General features: G+C 41.8%; 1 protein-coding gene across 6 annotated transcripts in view; it reads left to right on the forward strand.

Annotated features, from left to right (window-relative positions):
* MAP7D2 (MAP7 domain containing 2) overlaps nt 1-18,669 on the forward strand; it is a 163,919-nt gene extending 145,250 nt beyond the window's left edge. For all 6 annotated transcript variants that reach the window (XM_088451503.1, XM_088451506.1, XM_088451507.1 and 3 more), the window contains 6 exons: nt 125-229; nt 2,380-2,433; nt 3,655-3,712; nt 5,591-5,780; nt 15,721-15,994; nt 17,274-18,669. In XM_088451503.1, the coding sequence (XP_088307629.1) occupies nt 125-229; nt 2,380-2,433; nt 3,655-3,712; nt 5,591-5,780; nt 15,721-15,970 (657 nt within the window). In that variant the 3' untranslated portion in view covers nt 15,971-15,994; nt 17,274-18,669. The remainder of the gene's footprint in view (nt 1-124; nt 230-2,379; nt 2,434-3,654; nt 3,713-5,590; nt 5,781-15,720; nt 15,995-17,273) is intronic.
* The last annotated feature ends 335 nt before the right edge of the window (nt 18,670-19,004 follow it).

The raw sequence follows: 19,004 nt of genomic DNA on the forward strand, positions 1-19,004 counted from the left end.
ATTGATAAATAATTAAAAGTAGAGCATGTACAAATGCTCCCATCATTCGCATCAGACTATCATCTGTTATTATAGAGGAACTGTATGTTATGCTCATCCTTATGTCACATTTTGGTTTCTGCAGAAGGAAGAGGCAGATCTGAAGGCTCGAGAAGCAGCAGAAGCCATGAGAATAGAAAAAGAACAGATCATGCAACAGATTGAGCAGGAACGTCTGGAGAGGAAAAAGGTATCTCTTGCCTGTCAAATCCGTAAATTTCCATATATCTGATATAAGAGGGGTACAGAGTATGCACAATAAATGGGCTTCAAATGTGCCTTAGATTGTTCTATAGCAATGAATGCAATAAAGATATGTTGCATCCAGATAGTATTTTGGAAGTTTGTTGAAATATAACCTGAATCTAAGTAACTTCTGCATATTTTTTCAAGGAGGAATCAAGATTATGGGCTGTATTTACTTGCCGGTGAAAAGCCGTGATCAGCGAAACGTTTTCGCCGATGACGTCATATCGCCAGTTGGAGATTTTCTGCCCAATTCAATTGCAATGACTTTTCGCCTAAGTGGAAAGTCAATGCATTCAGATAGGCAAAAAAGGTTCACCTCTGAATGGAGGCGGAAAAAAAGTGCAGTTTTGGGGTGCAACATTGCAGGAACCCCCCTCCAGCCTTAGGCAGTCCCCCAAAGGTAAACTGCGTAAAAAAAACCGACCTCAGAACACCCCAAAAAAGTACTTTTGTTTTGGGGGCGAAAAAAAACAAAGTTGGGGAACACATTTAAAAACTAGCGAAATAGACTCCAAGGGGTTCCCCAAGTATGCCCCAGGTGTTTTTAAGTTTGTAGGTGCTTGCGGCAGGTGGATTTTTCCCGATTTTTAAAACAACATTTTAGCAACTTTAAAATATGCTACCCCCATTTTCAGGTACCCCAAATTTGCTGGGATTACTTAATTTCCTCAAAAAAAACTTCTAAATGCTATTCACCACTTATTGGGAGCATTTATTTACCCCAAATACCTTCAGCTGAGCCTTTTGGGGGTACCCATAGTGATCCCCCATGTCAGTGCATCTTTTGAGGGGTGTGAGGCTGATCTCCCCGTTTTTGACAGGACTTTCTGCCTGTCCAAGTTTCGCCGGGTCCCGTTTTCGTGTCCTTTGCAATTGAATAGGGCGGAAAGCGGAGACGTGCGCAAAACTTTTCCGGACCCAAAACAAGCGATGTAGGCGGAAAGTACACCCGGTGAAAACTCCGGGACTTTTCGCCTGCAATTGAATACGGGCCTATAATGTTTATGCCAGGAAAAGTGAGCTGGTCGCTGTCTAAAGTGTTTTTTTTTCAGATAAACAGTGCCAAGGTAGGACCTCTTATATGGTGATTGCTGGGCAAGTGCTATATCCAATTTCACATACCCCATTGACATCCCTGTTGGATAGACAACAATGGCAGCTGCAATATACAGATCCCACTTCATAGCCCCCCACACGCACACAAACACACTTCTCAGAACCTCCGGCCTAAAGCCTCACTGCTCACACGCACCTCATAAAACCCCCTACTGCTCAGTTCCTCAGCATAAATTCATTAATGCTCAGACCTACTGCATAAACCTCCACTGCTCAGACCCCACTGGATAAACCCCCTATTGCTCAGTCCCTCTGCATAAACCCTCGATTACTTGGATCCTCAGCATAAACCTCTAGTTCTTAGACCCTCTGCATAAACCTCCAGTGCCCAAACCCTCTGCATAAACCTTTAGTTCTCAGAACCTCTGCATAAACGCCCCACTGTATAACCCCCTGCTGCTCAGACACCACAGCATATACCCCCTACTGCCATGACCCTCTGCATAAACCCCCTACTGCTCAGACCCTCTGCATAAACTCCCATTGCTCGTACCCCACTGTATAACCCCCTCCCTTCTCAGACCCCTCTGCATAGCACCTCCATTACTCCTACCCCACTGCATAAACTCCCACTGCTCAGACCCTCTGCATAAACTCCCATTGCATAACCCACCTCCATTACTCATACCCCACTGCATAAACTACCATCTGCTCAGGCCACCCTCAGGAGTGTATTCCCACCTGTTACCTTTCCTTAGTACATAGATTGTCTTCCACCTAAGGTTCAGTCATTTTCAGAATTTTTGAAATTGTGAGATGAGATGACAGAAAATGATGGTGTATGAACTATAACAGCCAATGTCTAGACCAATGCTATTAAGTTTTTTAGTGACATTTTCTTAATGGAATAGGGCACAAAATCATCTTAAAGGTCCACAAGCTCAGACCTTTACATGGTCTTTCCTGGTCTACACCATGTATGAATAGAAATAAATGGAAGCGTGAATAAATACGTAAGCTATTCTGTTTCTGCAGAGGATTGATGAAATCATGAAAAGAACAAGGAGAAGCGATGTACTAGAAACCAAGGTATGTTTTCTGGGCCTTTTTCTTTTAAATACTGGTGAATCAATATGTATTACTGTTGCAAAATTAAGTTTGCTGGCTCCTTCTACTGATAATGGCAATCGCAGTTTACCTGCAGTGCAGTTATCTGCATCTACTGAATGATGAATGTAGCTAGAATGCTTATTGTCTCTTCTCTATTGTTACTGAAGCACTGGGCACATCAAGAATAGTACTGGTGCTTCAGTAGGTATGAATAGGTATGAATGTCATTGAATGTCTTATCATACATTCAATGATTTCTATAACAGGCTTTCTACAGATGTGTCCTTATACATCTTTGCTGCAGTTGTGCTAAAAAAGCCCCACTCTGTGCGCCAGGTCCCGTGAGGGTCTGCTAGCGCTGGGCGTCTTTTTTGCCAAAAATGCGTCTAAGTTGCAGTGCGATGCGACTAGGATGCACCAGCAGACGCACTGTAATACTTCTCTGCCCACTACCGCTGCCCAATGTATAGCAGCGCAGCGGCACGTCGGGCAGGGAGGAAGAGGAAACTGTTGCTGCCCAGTTCCAGCAGCCTACCTGGACACTCCGCAGCCCAGCATGCCGGGGAGGGAGGCTGCTGTCACCGATGCGAGAGATGGGGCAATCGCACTGATCACCCCCTCAGCAGTTGTTCCGGGCCTGGGTAAGTAGTACCCGCTCCCACCCCCTCTCTGCGCCCCTGATTAATGTCAGTGGCAACAGTAATTTTTACAACACCTAAAGATAATATTATAAGAAGACCCATAATAGAATTTTGTAGCAGCATGCCAAAACAGAAATGTCAAAATGTTATTTTATAATGAAATAAATTGCACAACATGCAAATAGAAAAAATAATTTATTTTAATAAATCGATTGATTATTTTAAATTGTCTATTGAGCATTGCATGTAATTTTTAAATATATAACATTACTAGATTAAAATGAACATTACTGGCTATTGCTGCTGTGTTTACACCATCAATAACAACATTTCATGAGGTTTATGCACATCTCAGAAGATCAATGTAAATGCATTTGGATAGTTGCTAGGAGAGTGAACTCACAATGGCCCAAAATTACTTCTATCCCATATATATATAGTTCAAGAGTCTTGTAAAATGGTCCTATTTTCTTAAATTAAGAAAAGTTTAAAATGACAACCTTGGAAAATAATTTTAATACAAGGATTGCATAAGAAAAGTGTTGTTGCTTTGTTACAGAAGGAAGAGCCTAAACCAAATGTCAAGACTGAAAGTGTTGCAAAGGATGATGAAACAGGTAAATAGAATATGCTTGGACTTGTCCACGGCCGTAACTAGAGATGTGCAAGCGGTACTGCTGCCTGGGAGCAATTCTGAGGGGGGCGTCACCATTGCTGCCCCATGGCACCTATATTTGCTTGCATGGTGACACCAGCCTGCAGATCTGCCGGAATGCCGTCCAACATGCTGTTGGGACATACCGGGAGCTCGGCTTTACCTGCTTCGGCTCTGGACTTGTCCATGAGATTTCTGTCATTTGTGCCCCTTCTAGATTGAGGGTGAAGGAAAGGTGGTACATTTGACTATGTAACATTCGGTGATTGTTTTGAATAGAAAATGGTGATAATGAACAACATATTTTGAAAACCAACTTAGGAACACAGTTTAAGTTAAAAAAAAAAATGTAAATCTGAAGTTCAGTTTCTTTATTCATCTGTCAGACATAACAAAGTTCATACTGGAACCAAACGCAGGTACATGGTTACCATATCCATAGTATTCAATACTGTGAATATGGTATACATTTCATTCATTCAGGATCAAACCATATCAGAAGCTATGGTCTTCATGCTTTTTAATTTACACATTTTCCTCTTCTCAAGATTCCGTTCAATGGTGACATTTTTACAAAAGACTGATTTAGATTGTTTACATGTTACTGGGAACAGAGAGGCAGTGTGCATTAGCCCAATAAATGACCCACTTGTATTTTTAGAGGTGAGCTGGCACTCGGTGGATGGCAGTGCCTAGTCATCTGTGCAGCTGACTGAGTGCTTAATGATGGCCTATATCAGCAGATACACAGATTGTCCCACAAGTATTATTATTGGGAATAGACAGAGCCATGGTTATGCTGAAGGAAGAAATGCTGCTTCAGTATTTCTTAGGCTGGGTACACCCCTGCACGATATTGGCCCGATTTGGCCGATTTTAGCCAAATGGGAACAACAAATCGGGCATATCATGCAGTGTGTATGCCCGACTTGTGCACTCCCGCAGTCACATGCAATATTGTGTGATTGGCTGTGCAGCACGGGCAATCACGCGATATCGCATGCGGCGCCATACATTTTAATGAAGGACGGAACAAGTGATCGTTCCGTCGTTCGTTAAATCGTGCAGTGTGTACCGGCAATCACGCGATGTCCAGGGTGAAGGTAAATTGCCTTGACCATCTGCTCGATTGCCGATTGTTCAGGTGTGTACCCACCCTTAAAATAATTTTTAAAAGGAAATTCAGCCGTGTTTAAATATCTTCCAGCTTTTATCACTTCAGTGGGGTTTCCAGTTTATGCACTATATGTAGAAACCAACATTGAAATGATAGAAATATTACTAGGTACACAGGGCAGTAATATTCTTTGTCACCTTGCGGGAAGTGTCAGGTCTATTGCAAATGAAGTTTATATTTGGCATATGTAGTGAAGCAAAGAACTGAAAACAAAAATGCAGGAATATTTGGCATAAACTCTATACTCTTGCATTGTTTCCAAATGTCACGGTTTTCTTTGTCTAGCTGTTTGGATAGTAATGGAAAACTCTTTACATGGTTTTCAAATCTTTCATTTCCATGAGGTAAATATTGCCCGTATGAAAACCCCTTTTCCACATCATTAATTTTAAACTTACTTTTATTTGGGTGGTAGGGGGTCATTTACTAAGTGATCTTTCAACCCTCTCTGTACTTATCACTGACAAATTTGTAATTCCAGTGATTGTATTATGTGTGGAAATTTATTAGGTGTAATTTTCAGTGATTAGAAACACAACCTGTAAATGACTTAAAAGTAGCAATATTTAATCTCTATTTCTGGATATCAACCTTTAGTAGATGATTGACTATATAATTTACATATTTCATATATGTATTTTTTCCTGCATAATTATATTTTAGTGCAACTAAATGGGTTCTCTGCCCATCTGGAAAGTAAAACACCAACTATAGCAATCATTGAAGCAAAGCCGCAGGAACTCTTCTCCAATGGCATAAAGACAAGTACAAGTGTCATCCAACTTGATGCTTTTGAAGGGAAATGCAATAGCTTGGATGATTCCACTGATGAGGTTCAGTCCATGGATGTGAGGTATACAAACCAAAGATCCCTCCCCCCCTCCCTCCCTCTGCCCATTTTTACCGTGGCAATGCTGATAATGACAAATGATGAGTAAGTTTGTGGTATTTTATTATGTCTATATCTGTAGGGCTGCATCATGTACGTATTTAGACCAGCACTGGTGGGGCTCTGGAACACATGGATGGGTGGTAGTTCCTCTTAAAAACCAAAAGAAACAATGGGGGAATTCAATTTTGGGGGGGCTCCTTAACTAATGGGTGCCCAACGGAGCAGTTCAATTATTGAGGTGGCAAGCAGAATTGTGTGAAAAGTCTGTGATGTGGGCGCCCCAAAGGACTTTAGACTGGTGTAGCCGCGTTACACAGCTTAACCCGGTACTTTTAGGTGCATCAAACGCTATAATTGTTGGGCACCTTAAACAATTAAATTGCTCCATTGGGTGCCCATTAATTATCACCGCCCAAAAAACAATTGATTTCCCCCCCTTAGTGTGGAGCTATTTTTTAAAATGGGTGTGTATATATAAGTTTTATGTGAAAATATTAGAAGTGGTTTTCCAAGCCAGTGCTGGTCCCATCTTTTTATCTAATTGTAGGATGATGATCATATTTAGTCATCATACTAGAGTACACATAGGCCCCACATGGAAGGAAAGTAAGTGTTATTAATTTAAAGCACAGGATGTATTCAAAATATATACTGTGTATATGTATTTATATATGTATAAGTATGTGTGTCTATATATATATATATATATATATATATATAATATATGTTTGTGTATGTATATATATATGTGTGTGTGTATTTATGTATATATATATATATATATATATATATATATATATATACATACATACATACATACATACATACATATAATGTGTATGTGTGTATATGAATATATATATATATATATATATATATAATGTATATTCCATAGACCAAACCTTACGGTTTCACTTGTTCCATTAAGGCTGCTTAGACATGATCTGAAAATTCACAAAACCTATTGATTTTCTGCCACTCAAACTTCACAAAGCAATGAAATTACGATCATTAAGGCTGATGCCTTAATGGACGTGTTCCTTGCACAATACAGATATGGTATGCCATCACACCCTGTGGTTAACTGCAGATTTAGCACTCTCACAGAATGAGATTGCTGTCACTCACAAAAATGGTGGAGCTGCTAATTCACAGAATTGTGTGCTCATTGGAATACACACATGCAGTCTATGCAACTGATGTTTGAGCAGTTATGTGACTCCCACATCCCACTCAGTGCCCACAATCTTCCCATTTGATCACCAAAACAATCTCACTGGCTTCCAACATCCTTCTCACTGCATACATTTATCTCATTTAGAATACACGTTCAGCTCCCTCATTTTTATAAATATCATACTTTGTCTATGCATGTACACTTTCTTCCCCTATATGCCTCCATGCTATATATTCCCCAATCCCTACTGCTGTGTGGTCTCCCAACTGTGATAGTCTGTGTTCCCTCATCCGCACCAATGTTTTTCTCCAGCCGCAGTGCCCTGCATCCGTGCCTTCTCCACAGCCACGTTGCTGTCTTCTCATCTGTGGCTCTTTCTTCCTCCATCTGCACTACTCTGGTCCCCCAACCGTGCAACTCTGTCTCCCCCCACCACCCGCACCTCTCTGTCTTCCTCCCCATCCACACCAATCTGTCTTCCCCAATCCCTACTGCTGTGTGGTCTCTGAACTATGGTAGTCTGTGTTCTCTCATCCTCACCAATCTGTCTTTCTCCATCTGCACCGCCCTGCATCCGTGCCACTCTGTTTCCTTATGCACCACTGCCTGACCCTAAGCCATGACACTGTCTTCCTTTCCTCTGTGGCACTCTTTCTTCCTCTATCTGCACCACTCTGTTTCCCCCAACTGTGCAACTCTGTCTCCTCCCCCCACCCGCACTACTCTGTTTTCCTACCCATCCACACTAATTTGTCTTCCCCAATCCCTACTGTTGTATGTTCTCCTATTTGTGGTAGTCTGTATTGCCTTATCCGCACCAATATGTCTTTGCCCATCTGCACTGCTCTGTCTTCCCATGTCCATGCCACTCTCTTCCCCCATCCATGTCGCTGTCCCCCCAAACCGTGCCACTCTGTTTCCCCCATCCTCACCACTGTTTTCCACCCATCTGCATTACTTTGGCTACCCCCCCCCCCTCTGTACTGCTTAACCTTCCCTCCTCTCACTTATCCACGCCTTAAGTGTCTCCTCCCCCCATCCACACCACTTTTATCCCATCTGCACAGCTCTATTTTCTGCTTTGACCTTCGTTTCTTAGACTGCATGTTTGTATTCCAATGAGCACACAATTCTGTGAATTAGCAGCTCCACCATTTTGTGAGTGACAGCAATCTCATTCTGTGAGAGTGCTGAATCTGCAGTTAACCACAGGGTGTAATGGCTTACCATATCTGTATTGCGCAAGGAACACGTCCATTAAGGCATCAGCCTTAATGATCGTAATTTCATTGCTTTGAAGTTTGAGTAGCTTTTTTAAAATGTATTAACTATCAGGGTTTGGATGAGTAAACCGGGCCACCTGCAGAAGGGCAAATAAATGGTACACTAACGCAGGTGGAAGAGGGGACAGCACACAGGAGGTTGATTTGAGAGGTGCAGAGTGCGAGACGCCCCCCCCCCCCCCTCCCCCCCGAAAACAACCAGAATTGGTCTTTGGAGCCCCAGTACTGGTTGTGCTAACAGGGCACAAACGACGTAGGGGTCCCCTGTATTAAGCACAACCAGCACCAGACTTTCCAGAACTTGTCCTGGTTGCCAAAATACGGGGGACAAATGACGTCCCCCGTTTTAACGCAACCAGCACAAGGCTCTGAGCCGGTCCTGGTTCTGGAAATACAGGGGGAAAAAAATGCGTAGGTTCCCCCTGTATTTACCAGAATCAGCACTGGACTCCGTCTAGCGGGTGGGGGGGTGATGCAACAGCCATGGGAGCCCTTTCACCGGGCCCTCCAGACGCAGCAACACCCCTGACCGCTAGTCAGCCCAGGCCCGGGATCCCTGGGGAAACCCACCCCCCCAATAATTCCCTTATCCGCACCAATATGTCTTTGCCCAAAAAAGGGGTCCCCCTCCTCAGGACACCCCAGGCCGAAGGCTGATAGCCTGGGGCTATCCCCAGCACCCCTGGGCTGTGGGTGCCGGGTTGTTTATGTAAAGTGTGGTGCTTATGAAAAGCACGGCTCCCTCTGCAGCTAATGCCAGCTTCTTCCCCCCCGGACCTGGCCCCCGCTACCACCCGCAAAATGACGGTACCCCCACTATTAGTAAATTAGGGAGACATTCAGGTTTCTGTAGCCCCTGTCAGTTTTTGTTTTTTTTTCATTATAAGATCATACAGCACCATTGGCCCCATAGCTTTTTGTCATGTCCCATTGTTAGACTAGGGACCAAGTCCGTATTCGATCAGAGGGGCAAGCAATGTGTTTCCCTTTTAAACAGACACAATGACAGACACAATGAGAAAGGTACAAGGAAAGGTCCTGACAATACTGCAACTAAACTTCCATCAAGAGAAAAGGTAACTCTCCCTTACTTCCCTCCTACTTCCACACCTAAGTGAACACCTAACTGACATATTGGGGCCTAGCTTGTGGAAAGAGAACCCTAAATTACCCTGTCCCCCCGGGACATAAGCAGGATATAGCAGCAGGCTACGGGACCTGACTAGTGACAGGGCAAGGCAAACAGTGGGCAGTGGAGTAAACACTAGGGCAGGTTGCAGGGAAGTATAGTGTCTCACCCCAATGCAGTGGCTGTTTAGCCTCCCACGAAATCCTGTGGCGCTCCAGGATACAAGGCACCGCACCAGAGCTCCAAGAAGCAGTCCTCAGATGTCAGTACACAGGGATACTTGCAGGGGAAATTCCCATTCTCAGGGCTCTGTCTGGCAGAGAAGTTACTGCAGCCCAGGGGTCCTTGAGCCTTTTCCTTTGGGGGTTGTCTCTTCCCTTGCACGCTGTCCTCTGGTTCTCCCAGCGTAGCCTTGCTCCAGGTGGGGGTCCCCTCCGGTCAGCGCTGGTGGTCAAGTCGCGGTGTGGGCTTCTTCCCCTTGATCTTGCAGGTAGCTCCTCTGTGCCGATCTTTCGTGTCTTCCGGCACTTTTCCGGGCAGCCCACAGCATAAGGGGTCCTACGGCTCTCCCAGCAAGTCCCGGCAGCAACAGTCTTCTCCTGGTGCAGTAGCTGACAAGTACAGGTGCTGATTACTCTAGGGGGTCCTGCAGGGGCAGGGTTCTTTAGCCTCCGGGGTGGATGTAATTACACCTCAGGCACTTGTAGGGGTTTGGTATGGCAATCCAGTGGGGTACTCCTCTTCTGCTGCGGAGTACAGTATTTATAATACATGGTAAGGCACTTGTAGGTGCTTGGTATAACATCCAGTGGGGTACTCCTCTCTGCTACAGAGTACAGTAATTGTAATACAGGGCAGCCCAGGGGCTCAATAATTATAATCTAGGTGGGTAGCAGGGGTGCCTGCAGCAGGCACTCCTCTAAACAGCAGGCAGTGACAGCACAGCCCTCATACTTAGCAGGGGGCTCTTACATACTGGGGGGTCCTCCCAGTTCTTCACTGGTCCTTACAGCTAGGAGTTCTCGTGGGGTCTTTGCGCCGGCTGTTCGCAGCCGGGATACCTTCACTGTGACAACGCTCTGGCTTCCACCTCAGCCGCTGACCTCCAGCGAGTCCTGCTCTGCATCTGGGCTACTACTGGCTAGGACACCCCCCTCCTCTTCCCCTGCAGGTATTTGAATCACTCTACAAACTACATGGCAGCTCCTACTGCCCAGTTGCTTTTCATCAGGGCATCTCCTCTCCCCTCCAGGGGATTGCTGTTTTATAACCTTCCCCTCTTTCTCCCCCCTGCTTGTCCAGCCTATGGATTGTGCCCTTATAATAATATAAATATATATATATATATATATATGTGTGTGTTTATTTATAATAAATAATTTCGATTGTGATAAAGGTAGTCCCAGATGATGAGATGATGACACATCACACTGTTGAACCAAGTCCTCAGTGTTAAAACAGACATCATGCTTGTTCAGCACCATGAGCAAAACAGTCCATTTCTCTTGCTAGACACAGGCCAGCTAGCTATACACCGCCCACTAACTGGCATCCGTCACCCCAGTTCCAGTAACAGAAGTGCCAACATTTTTAATTATGACGCCATGCACTATTAAGAACATATGTCCATGCTCTAACAATTTATAAGAAAATTAGTGCTTATCTGAAGACCTCGAATCAATATGTGTGTGTGTATGCGGTGCCACTTATACAGTATACATAATAAATGCCCACTGTGGCAGCGCCACTTATGCACATAATAATGCTACACACATGCAGTACACACACACCAACACATATACACTACACACACAGTACATATAAAGTACACACACCATTCATACAGTACAGTATACACACATTAATCGATGCTACTTATCAAGTAGCCATTATAGAACACTTTACACAGTACTCGGCTTTATGAGGCAGCAACAGCTCCTCGTGTAGTCTGGGGGCGGAGCTTGTGAGTGTGAGTGACAGGCTCAGTCAGGACCCCGGATATGGAGAGAGTTGAACAGAGGTGCGGCCAGGCGCTTGCAGGAATATGGCCTTAGTGGTAGGGTTGTGGTAAGAAAACCACTTCTACGTGCTACAAATGTAGCAAAAAGGTACGCATTGTCTAAGAAGGATTGGACTGAGGAACAGTGGAAGAGGGTGCTTTGGACAAATCGAAATTTGGACTTTTTGGCTCGCATCGGCGGGCTTTTGTGCGTCGTCGTCCAGGTGAGCGCTTTCTCCCAGACTGTGTAGCGCCAACAGCTAAGCATGGAGGAGGCAATGTGATGGTTTGGGGATGTTTCACTGGCAATCAAGTTGGTGACTTAGTCAGAATCGACGGAATAATGGATCAAAAGGTGTACCACAACATATTAGTGCGTCATGCGATTTCCCTCCGGAAGACGACTTGTGGGTCAGAACTTTTTCCAACAAGATAACGATCCAAAATATACGTCCAAGTTGTGTACTAATTATTTGCAAAACAAAGAAGACACTCAAGTCGTAACAAAAATGGAATGGCCACCTCAATCACCAGATGTTTCACCCATCAAGCTTTTGTGGGAAGAACTAGACAGAGAAGTCCGAAAACAGATGCCTACCAACACTGAGGGCCTCTGGGAAGCTCTTCAAAGCTGCTGGAGTCGAATGGATCGCCAAAAGCTGGAAAAATTTGTAAATAGGATGCCAAGGATACGCAAAGCACTTATCAAAACTAAGGGTCATCACTTCAATGAAAGCAAACAACCTAAAACTACCTAAATAAACATGCCTAAAAGTCAAAACAAGTATTTTTTTTTGTTTCCTTAATTGTTCAAACAGTTGTTTATTCTTTAAACAAAGCCAATAAAACAGGTTTTATTTCCTTACTGTGCAGTTAAATTGAAAATTTCTTAAAATGTGTGTGTATGTCTGTGTATGTATATATAATATATATAATAATCTCCATATCCAAGAAGGCGGCACTCCGGTTAAATAATGAACACAGCACAGGAATAGAAATAAATCACCGATGTTTCGGAACCCTTTATTGCCCCATTATCAAGGTCAAAAAGTTTTTGTAGACTTTGATATTTATATACCCTCAATGCACTGCTATTTCAATACATTAAATGAACAATAATAAAGATATGTATGCAAGCTGTTCCTCTTGTGTAATCCTTGCCAGTAAATGAATCTAAAAAAATACTTAAAGCAACAAAACAAGTAGGTGCTCATAGTGTAGTAAAAACACCAATTGTGTTTATAAGTTAAGTAGCCTATGTGATTTAAAGGAGACATTACAGATGACATGTTATGATGGTGTAATTTTGACAGTTGACAGGAGTTTTTTCGCATATTTGCTCTAGTGAATGTTTAGCCCTATTTAAGCACCATCAGTGAAACAGGAACTTTATCCTAGAGAAAGTTTGTTTGAATAATGAGAAGGAAGCTACAAAGCATTTAATTTCAAAGACCTCAGCACCCAAGAAGGTTTATCACCATCGAGAGCTCCCACTTATCCAAGTGCAATTTGCAGTGATTGGATCATCCTTCTCCCTGGGCTCTGGGTGAACTTTATTTGATTGATACAGTGTAAATCAGGGGTTCCCAACCACGGTCCTCAAGGCACACTAACAGTCCAGGTTTTAAGGATAGCCATACTTGAGCACAGGTGACTTAGTTAGTACCTCATTTATTTTGATTTAACCATCTGTGCTTTAGCATAGATATCGCTAAAACCAGGACTGTTAGTGTGCCTTGAGAACCGAGATTGGGAATCACTGGTGTACATCAACTTAACCCCATCTTCTATATATAAAAATTAATTAATTGTTCGGTGCTGGGCTGTATTCCAGATTTGGAGATTATCCGTCTCCCGAGTGGAGTTATATTGAGATAAGTATATATATATTTGTACACACAATACTTGCCTTAAAACCACAATGAGTATTGAACACATCAACATTTTCCTCAGTAAATAAATTTGAAATGGGGCTATTCAGGGCCAGCTCTACCTTTAGGCAGCTGCCTAGGGTGCCGGGATCTGGGGGGCGCCACTGAGTCTGCCTATCACAAAATTAAGGAAGTCTTTGAAAGAGGCATCCTTCTTGTACTTAATGTAGGTGGCGGCTGTGGAACTTTTTTAAAAAGTCGCCTCCACACTTTCACCAGAGGTGCTGGAAAGTGGGTATTAAAGTGTGTGGGGGGGCAGTAGGCTGACATTTTGCCTAGGGTGCTGAGAAACTTTGCCCCGGCACTGGGGCTATTGTAATGAAATTTTCACCAAATGTCAGCAACAACCCATGCAATCCACACAGTCAAAGAAATCAAACCAAAGATGACCATAAATTAAGATATGTGTAATAATGTGAAATGACACAGGGAAAAAGTATTGAACACTCTTACTGAAATGTAATGCTTCGTACAAAAGCCTTTGTTGGTAATGACCGCTTCAAGACGCCTCCTGTATGGAGAAACTAGTCTCATGCATTGCTCAGGTGTGATTTTGGCCCATTCTTCCACACAAACATTCTCCAAATCTTGAAGGTTCCTTGGGCCTCTTCTATGAACTCAGATCTTTAGTTCTTTCCATAGATTTTCAATTGGAGTCAAGTCAGGTGATTGGTTAGGCCATTCTAGCAGCTTTACTTTCTTTATCTAAAACCAATTGAGTGTTTCCTTGGCTGTGTGTTTGGGATCATTGCCTTGCTGAAATGTCCACCCTTGTTTCATCTTCAGCATCCTGGTAGATGGCAGCAGATTTTTATCAATAATGTCTCGGTACATTTTTCCATACATCCTTCCTTCAGTAATATCAAGTATGCCAGTACCGTATGCTGAAAAACAGCCCCACACCTTGATGTTCCCACCTCCAAACCTCACTGTTGGTATGGTGTTTTTGGGATGATGTGCAGTGCCATTTCTCCTCCAAACATGGTGTGTATTATGGAATCCAAAGAGTTAAATTTTGGTCTCATCTGACCAGACTATATTCTCCCAGTATTTCACAGGCCAAATGTTGTGCAGCAAATGTTAAACGAGCTACAACATGCTTTTTCTTCAGCAATGGAGTCATGCGTGGTGAGCGTGCATACAGGCCATGGCGGTTGAGTGCATTACTTATTATTTTCTTTGTACCTGCTAGTTCCAGGTCTTTCTGAAGCTCTCCACAAGAGGTCCTTGGCTCTTGGACAACGCTTCTGATTCTTTTCACTCCTCTGTCAGAAATCTTGCAAGGGGCACCTGGTCGTGGCCGGTTTATGGTGAAATTATGTTCTTTCCACTTCCGGATTATGGCCCCAACAGTGCTCACTGGACCATTCAGAAGTTTAGAAATCCTTCTGTAACCAATGCCATCAGTATGTTTTGCAACAATAAGGTTGCGAAGGTCTTGAGAGAGCTCTTTGCTTTTACCCATCATGAGATGTTTCTTGTGTGACACCTTGGTAATGAGACACCTTTTTTTTAGGCCATCAGTTGGGACTGAACCAGCTTATATTAATTTGCACTGACAAGGGGCAGGATTGCTTTCTAATTACTGATAGGTTTCAGCTGGTGTCTTGGCTTTCCATGCCTTTTTGCACCTCCCTTTCATTTCACATTATTAAACTTAATCTATGGACATCTATGGTTTGATTTCTTTGCATGAGTGGATTGCATGGGTTGTTGCTGACATTTGGTTAAAATTTAATTCCAATAGCCCCATTAAAAATATATTTACTGAGAAAAATGTTGATGTGTTCAATACTTATTTTACCTGGTGTGCATGTGTATGTGTGTGTATATATGTATATATGTGTATGTGTGTATATATAATATATATATATATATATTTATTTATTTTTATCCAGGAATCCGGCACTCACTGATCCAAACAATTACTTTACCCTGTTACCAGGAAAAGTGTGTCAAGTGCAGAGACGCTGTAACTATAGAGTGATGTATGAGTGGCACTCAGAGGTTTCACTAATACACACAACAACTGTCTTCCTGTGGTCAACATTTCAATGTCAGAGCATTTTCGTCAGGACTTTAGTATTCATTAAGAAAACTTGAGTACTAAAAAAAAATGGCTTGGCGGTCTCCATAGGTTTCTGTGACCCACATAATCGCACTTGGCCTGTGACCTTCTGCTTTTAAGTTGTTAGGGACTTCTACTATCCCTATAATGTAGAGTAGGGCTGACTATCTAGTTACCCAGTACATGTTTCTATCTTCCTTGTAGTGCAAACATTTTGTATGCAACAAGGTCTCCTGTATAAACAGTACAAGGATGTTTTTAGCCAGTATTTAAATGTGTAAGAAGATTCTTCTTTTCTTTTTTTTTTTTTATAGTCCAGTATCTAAGGAAGAACTCATTTCTATCCCTGAGTTTTCACCATTGAATGACCTTATTCCCAGCGTGTCACTGGAGCAACATGGAAGGAATAATTCAAGAGCCTTAGAGGATCTCCTGGACTTCACAGGCCAGGCCACTTATTCTAAGATAGCCAGCGAGAGCATACACATTGATGACTGCAATAGAAACCTCATTGATGGATTTAATAGCCCGAGTCAAGAACCTAAACTGAACACAATCTGTTGATTTACACAGCACAGTGTAACATGGGTAATGTATTTTTTGTTTATGCATCAAATTTTCTTATTACGTAAAAGGTCAACAAATCTGAAGTCAAGTTGATGTAATAGCAATAGTTTATGCAAACACATACTGTAATTGTAAATTCTATACATTTCTATACAGAATTTGATCACGCTTTTATTATTTGTAATAGTTCCTAGAGGAAATTATGATTATTATTAGAGATGTTCTCATGTGTTTTAATTTTGTATCTGGATTTCATAAGCAAATGAAAAAAATACATGCAAAATTCGGTAATTTTAACTGTTTTTGTCCCTACAGTACCTTAGAACTTCTATCATTGGCATTAATTTTCATTCTGTGTATAACAACTGCCATAGTAGAAGCCATTTTTTAAACAAGTAAATGTACATGTATTATAATATATATATAACGACACTTAAAATCTGTACATAGTATAAAATAAAATCCCTAGTAAGCATCTGTCTGTTTGTTCGGGCTAAGCTTGAGATTACTGGATGGATTTTGATGTAGTTTTCACTATTCTACAGAACATTTGTGGAGGAAGGTTTAGGTGTATGACACATTAATGTATGACAAAAGGGAGCCGACCAGTGATGATTTTAGTGAAGCCAGTCAATGAAAAAACGGATGTCTGAGCACTTTCTTGGCTTACGCTGCCTAAACCATTAAAGATGTATCACAAGGAGGGACTATATTTTATAACATGTAGAGATTAATACGTATTATCTGGTTTCTCCAGATAAATTAATGTAAGCCCTGATTACTGATACAAAATTTAAGTTTTTCCCTTTTTTTACCAATCCTATTTCATTTACGTGAAAAACGATTCTTTCATTTCAAACGAGTCCAATTCCCAGTAAGAGTCTACGTTGGCATGACAATAAATAAAGTACAGGGACAGACACTTAACGTGGCTGGAGTGATCTACATGGAGACTGTTTTGCTCATGGATAACGTTACTTGGCCCTTTTGCATGTCACGTCAAAACTAAATGTTTTCGTGTTTCGTCGTGCTATTACTTACTACTAAAATACTGCTTGTTGAATGCATAGAACAGGCCTGGCCAACCTATGGCTGTCCAGCTGTTGTGAAACTACAAGTTTCAGCACACCCTCCCTCTAATCAGCTGGTAAAGCATGCTGGGACTTGTAGTTGCCCAACAGCTGGAGAGCCACAGGTTGGCCAGGCCTGGCATAGAACCTGCATTAGCACTGTAGAATATCATCCTAGATAATGTTTATTTAGACCAAATTAACATAATACCTGTAACTCTATTTGACAGATGTGGCAGAGTAACTCCGCAAGGGACGCGCTTTGGGCCAATGATCACTGCTGGCAGTATGACACCGAGCTAGAGCCTAAACTGGATTTTCTTGTTAGAGCTGACTATATCCTGCAAATCTTTATCTATACTGTTATAAAAAGTGTTCAGCATCAGCAAAAGACCCAGCCGCAGCTGCATAGATTTTGTGTTTAGTAACATCTCTGGGGTAACTATCTATCAAGTCTATGTTGGACACAGTTCATCGTGCCAGTTTGATTTCCTCCTGTCTTTGGGCTGTTTTGCTTGGTTTAATGTTCTGTACAGGAAGTGTCCCTTTACTATTTATATGGAACAGATTGAGCGCCTTACTGCAGAACTCTAAAATAATAGGTTGTATATGTGTGAAAACTGATACCGGCATTCTGTCTTTAATGCTTATTGGACAATATGGCTAAGTCAAGGCATGTAGAATCGAATCTTAATCCTACAATCAAAGTTGGACATCAAGCCCCCCTCATTACTTTACATCCAACCAATGGACGATGGGCATTGTAGTCCAACAACTTAAAGGTCCAGGGTAATTTTTGAAGAAGTGGATATTTCATTACTCTTTTATGTTCTATGAAATTTTCATAGGTGAAACTCAGATTATTTAAAAATGTTTAGACGTGCTTTTTGGATGTAATGCTGATCCTTACACAGTGGCCTTGTTGCTATTGCTCTGTATATATAGGCTTCTATCTCCATAAAATGAAGTGTATGGAGTGCAGGCATCAAATATCAACAAAAATCATCACATATTAACAAATATCATATGGCTATGTTAAATGTCTGTGCTCAGGAGTGAAGTCTGAACTGAAATTTTACAAGTTTGTGACACTGGATGTACATAAAATAAAGGGACTGAACAATGTGACATAAAATAGTCACAGTGTGGTTTATGCTACTTGGGTAACTTTGCCATAAGCAAAAAGTTGCTGCCAATTGTGCTCATCCCAAAAATTTATAATTCATCGCTTGGTGCAACAAGCTTCACACAGGAAGAACAATTTTCACTGATTCCTTTTCTTCTTTGGTTTACAAATGATAATTGAGTAGAACGATAGCTGAATTCTACGGGTATCTACAGTACTTTCATTGACACCATATGTTTTCCATATTTTTGCAACTTTACCTATAATTTGTCACAAGAGAGAGAAGGGAGTAAGAGCCGCACAGGATAACAGATAGTTTTAGTAATGGAAAAAGACCAACATAACAATAATTAAAACCACAGATGGTAATTATTAAACGCTGGTGGTGCTCCCCAGAGTCAGAAAAGCACAATCAAATAGAGCAGAGAAGAAAAAGAAGACTCTTGTTCGGAGGCACTACTTATCATGTAATATGAAAAAATAATAAATAAAACTTAACACTTATTAACACTGTTTTAAGATAAGTTCGGACAAACATTAAACATATAATGAATATTTATACATATTCATACCTAACAGGGTGAATCAAAAAATCAAGATTCCCCTAAATGTAATACCCTGCTGCGAAAATATAGTGAAAATATATCTAATTCTCTCATTGATAGGCTACTAACAATTAATACAGCCTAGCAGTAAGTCCAAGTTGTTAAAACAGCACACATCCAAATCTCATGCAAGTCCTGTAGCCATTGAGTATGAAGTGATACAATTCTGCAGCACCGTATTCAGCTTTTAACATGTAACAATTTTATACTCATAGTATCCAAAATAAGCT

The sequence above is a fragment of the Taudactylus pleione genome, unplaced genomic scaffold (genome assembly GCF_031769625.1).
Source record: "Taudactylus pleione unplaced genomic scaffold, aTauple2 ptg000026l, whole genome shotgun sequence".
Taxonomy (NCBI): domain Eukaryota; kingdom Metazoa; phylum Chordata; class Amphibia; order Anura; family Myobatrachidae; genus Taudactylus; species Taudactylus pleione.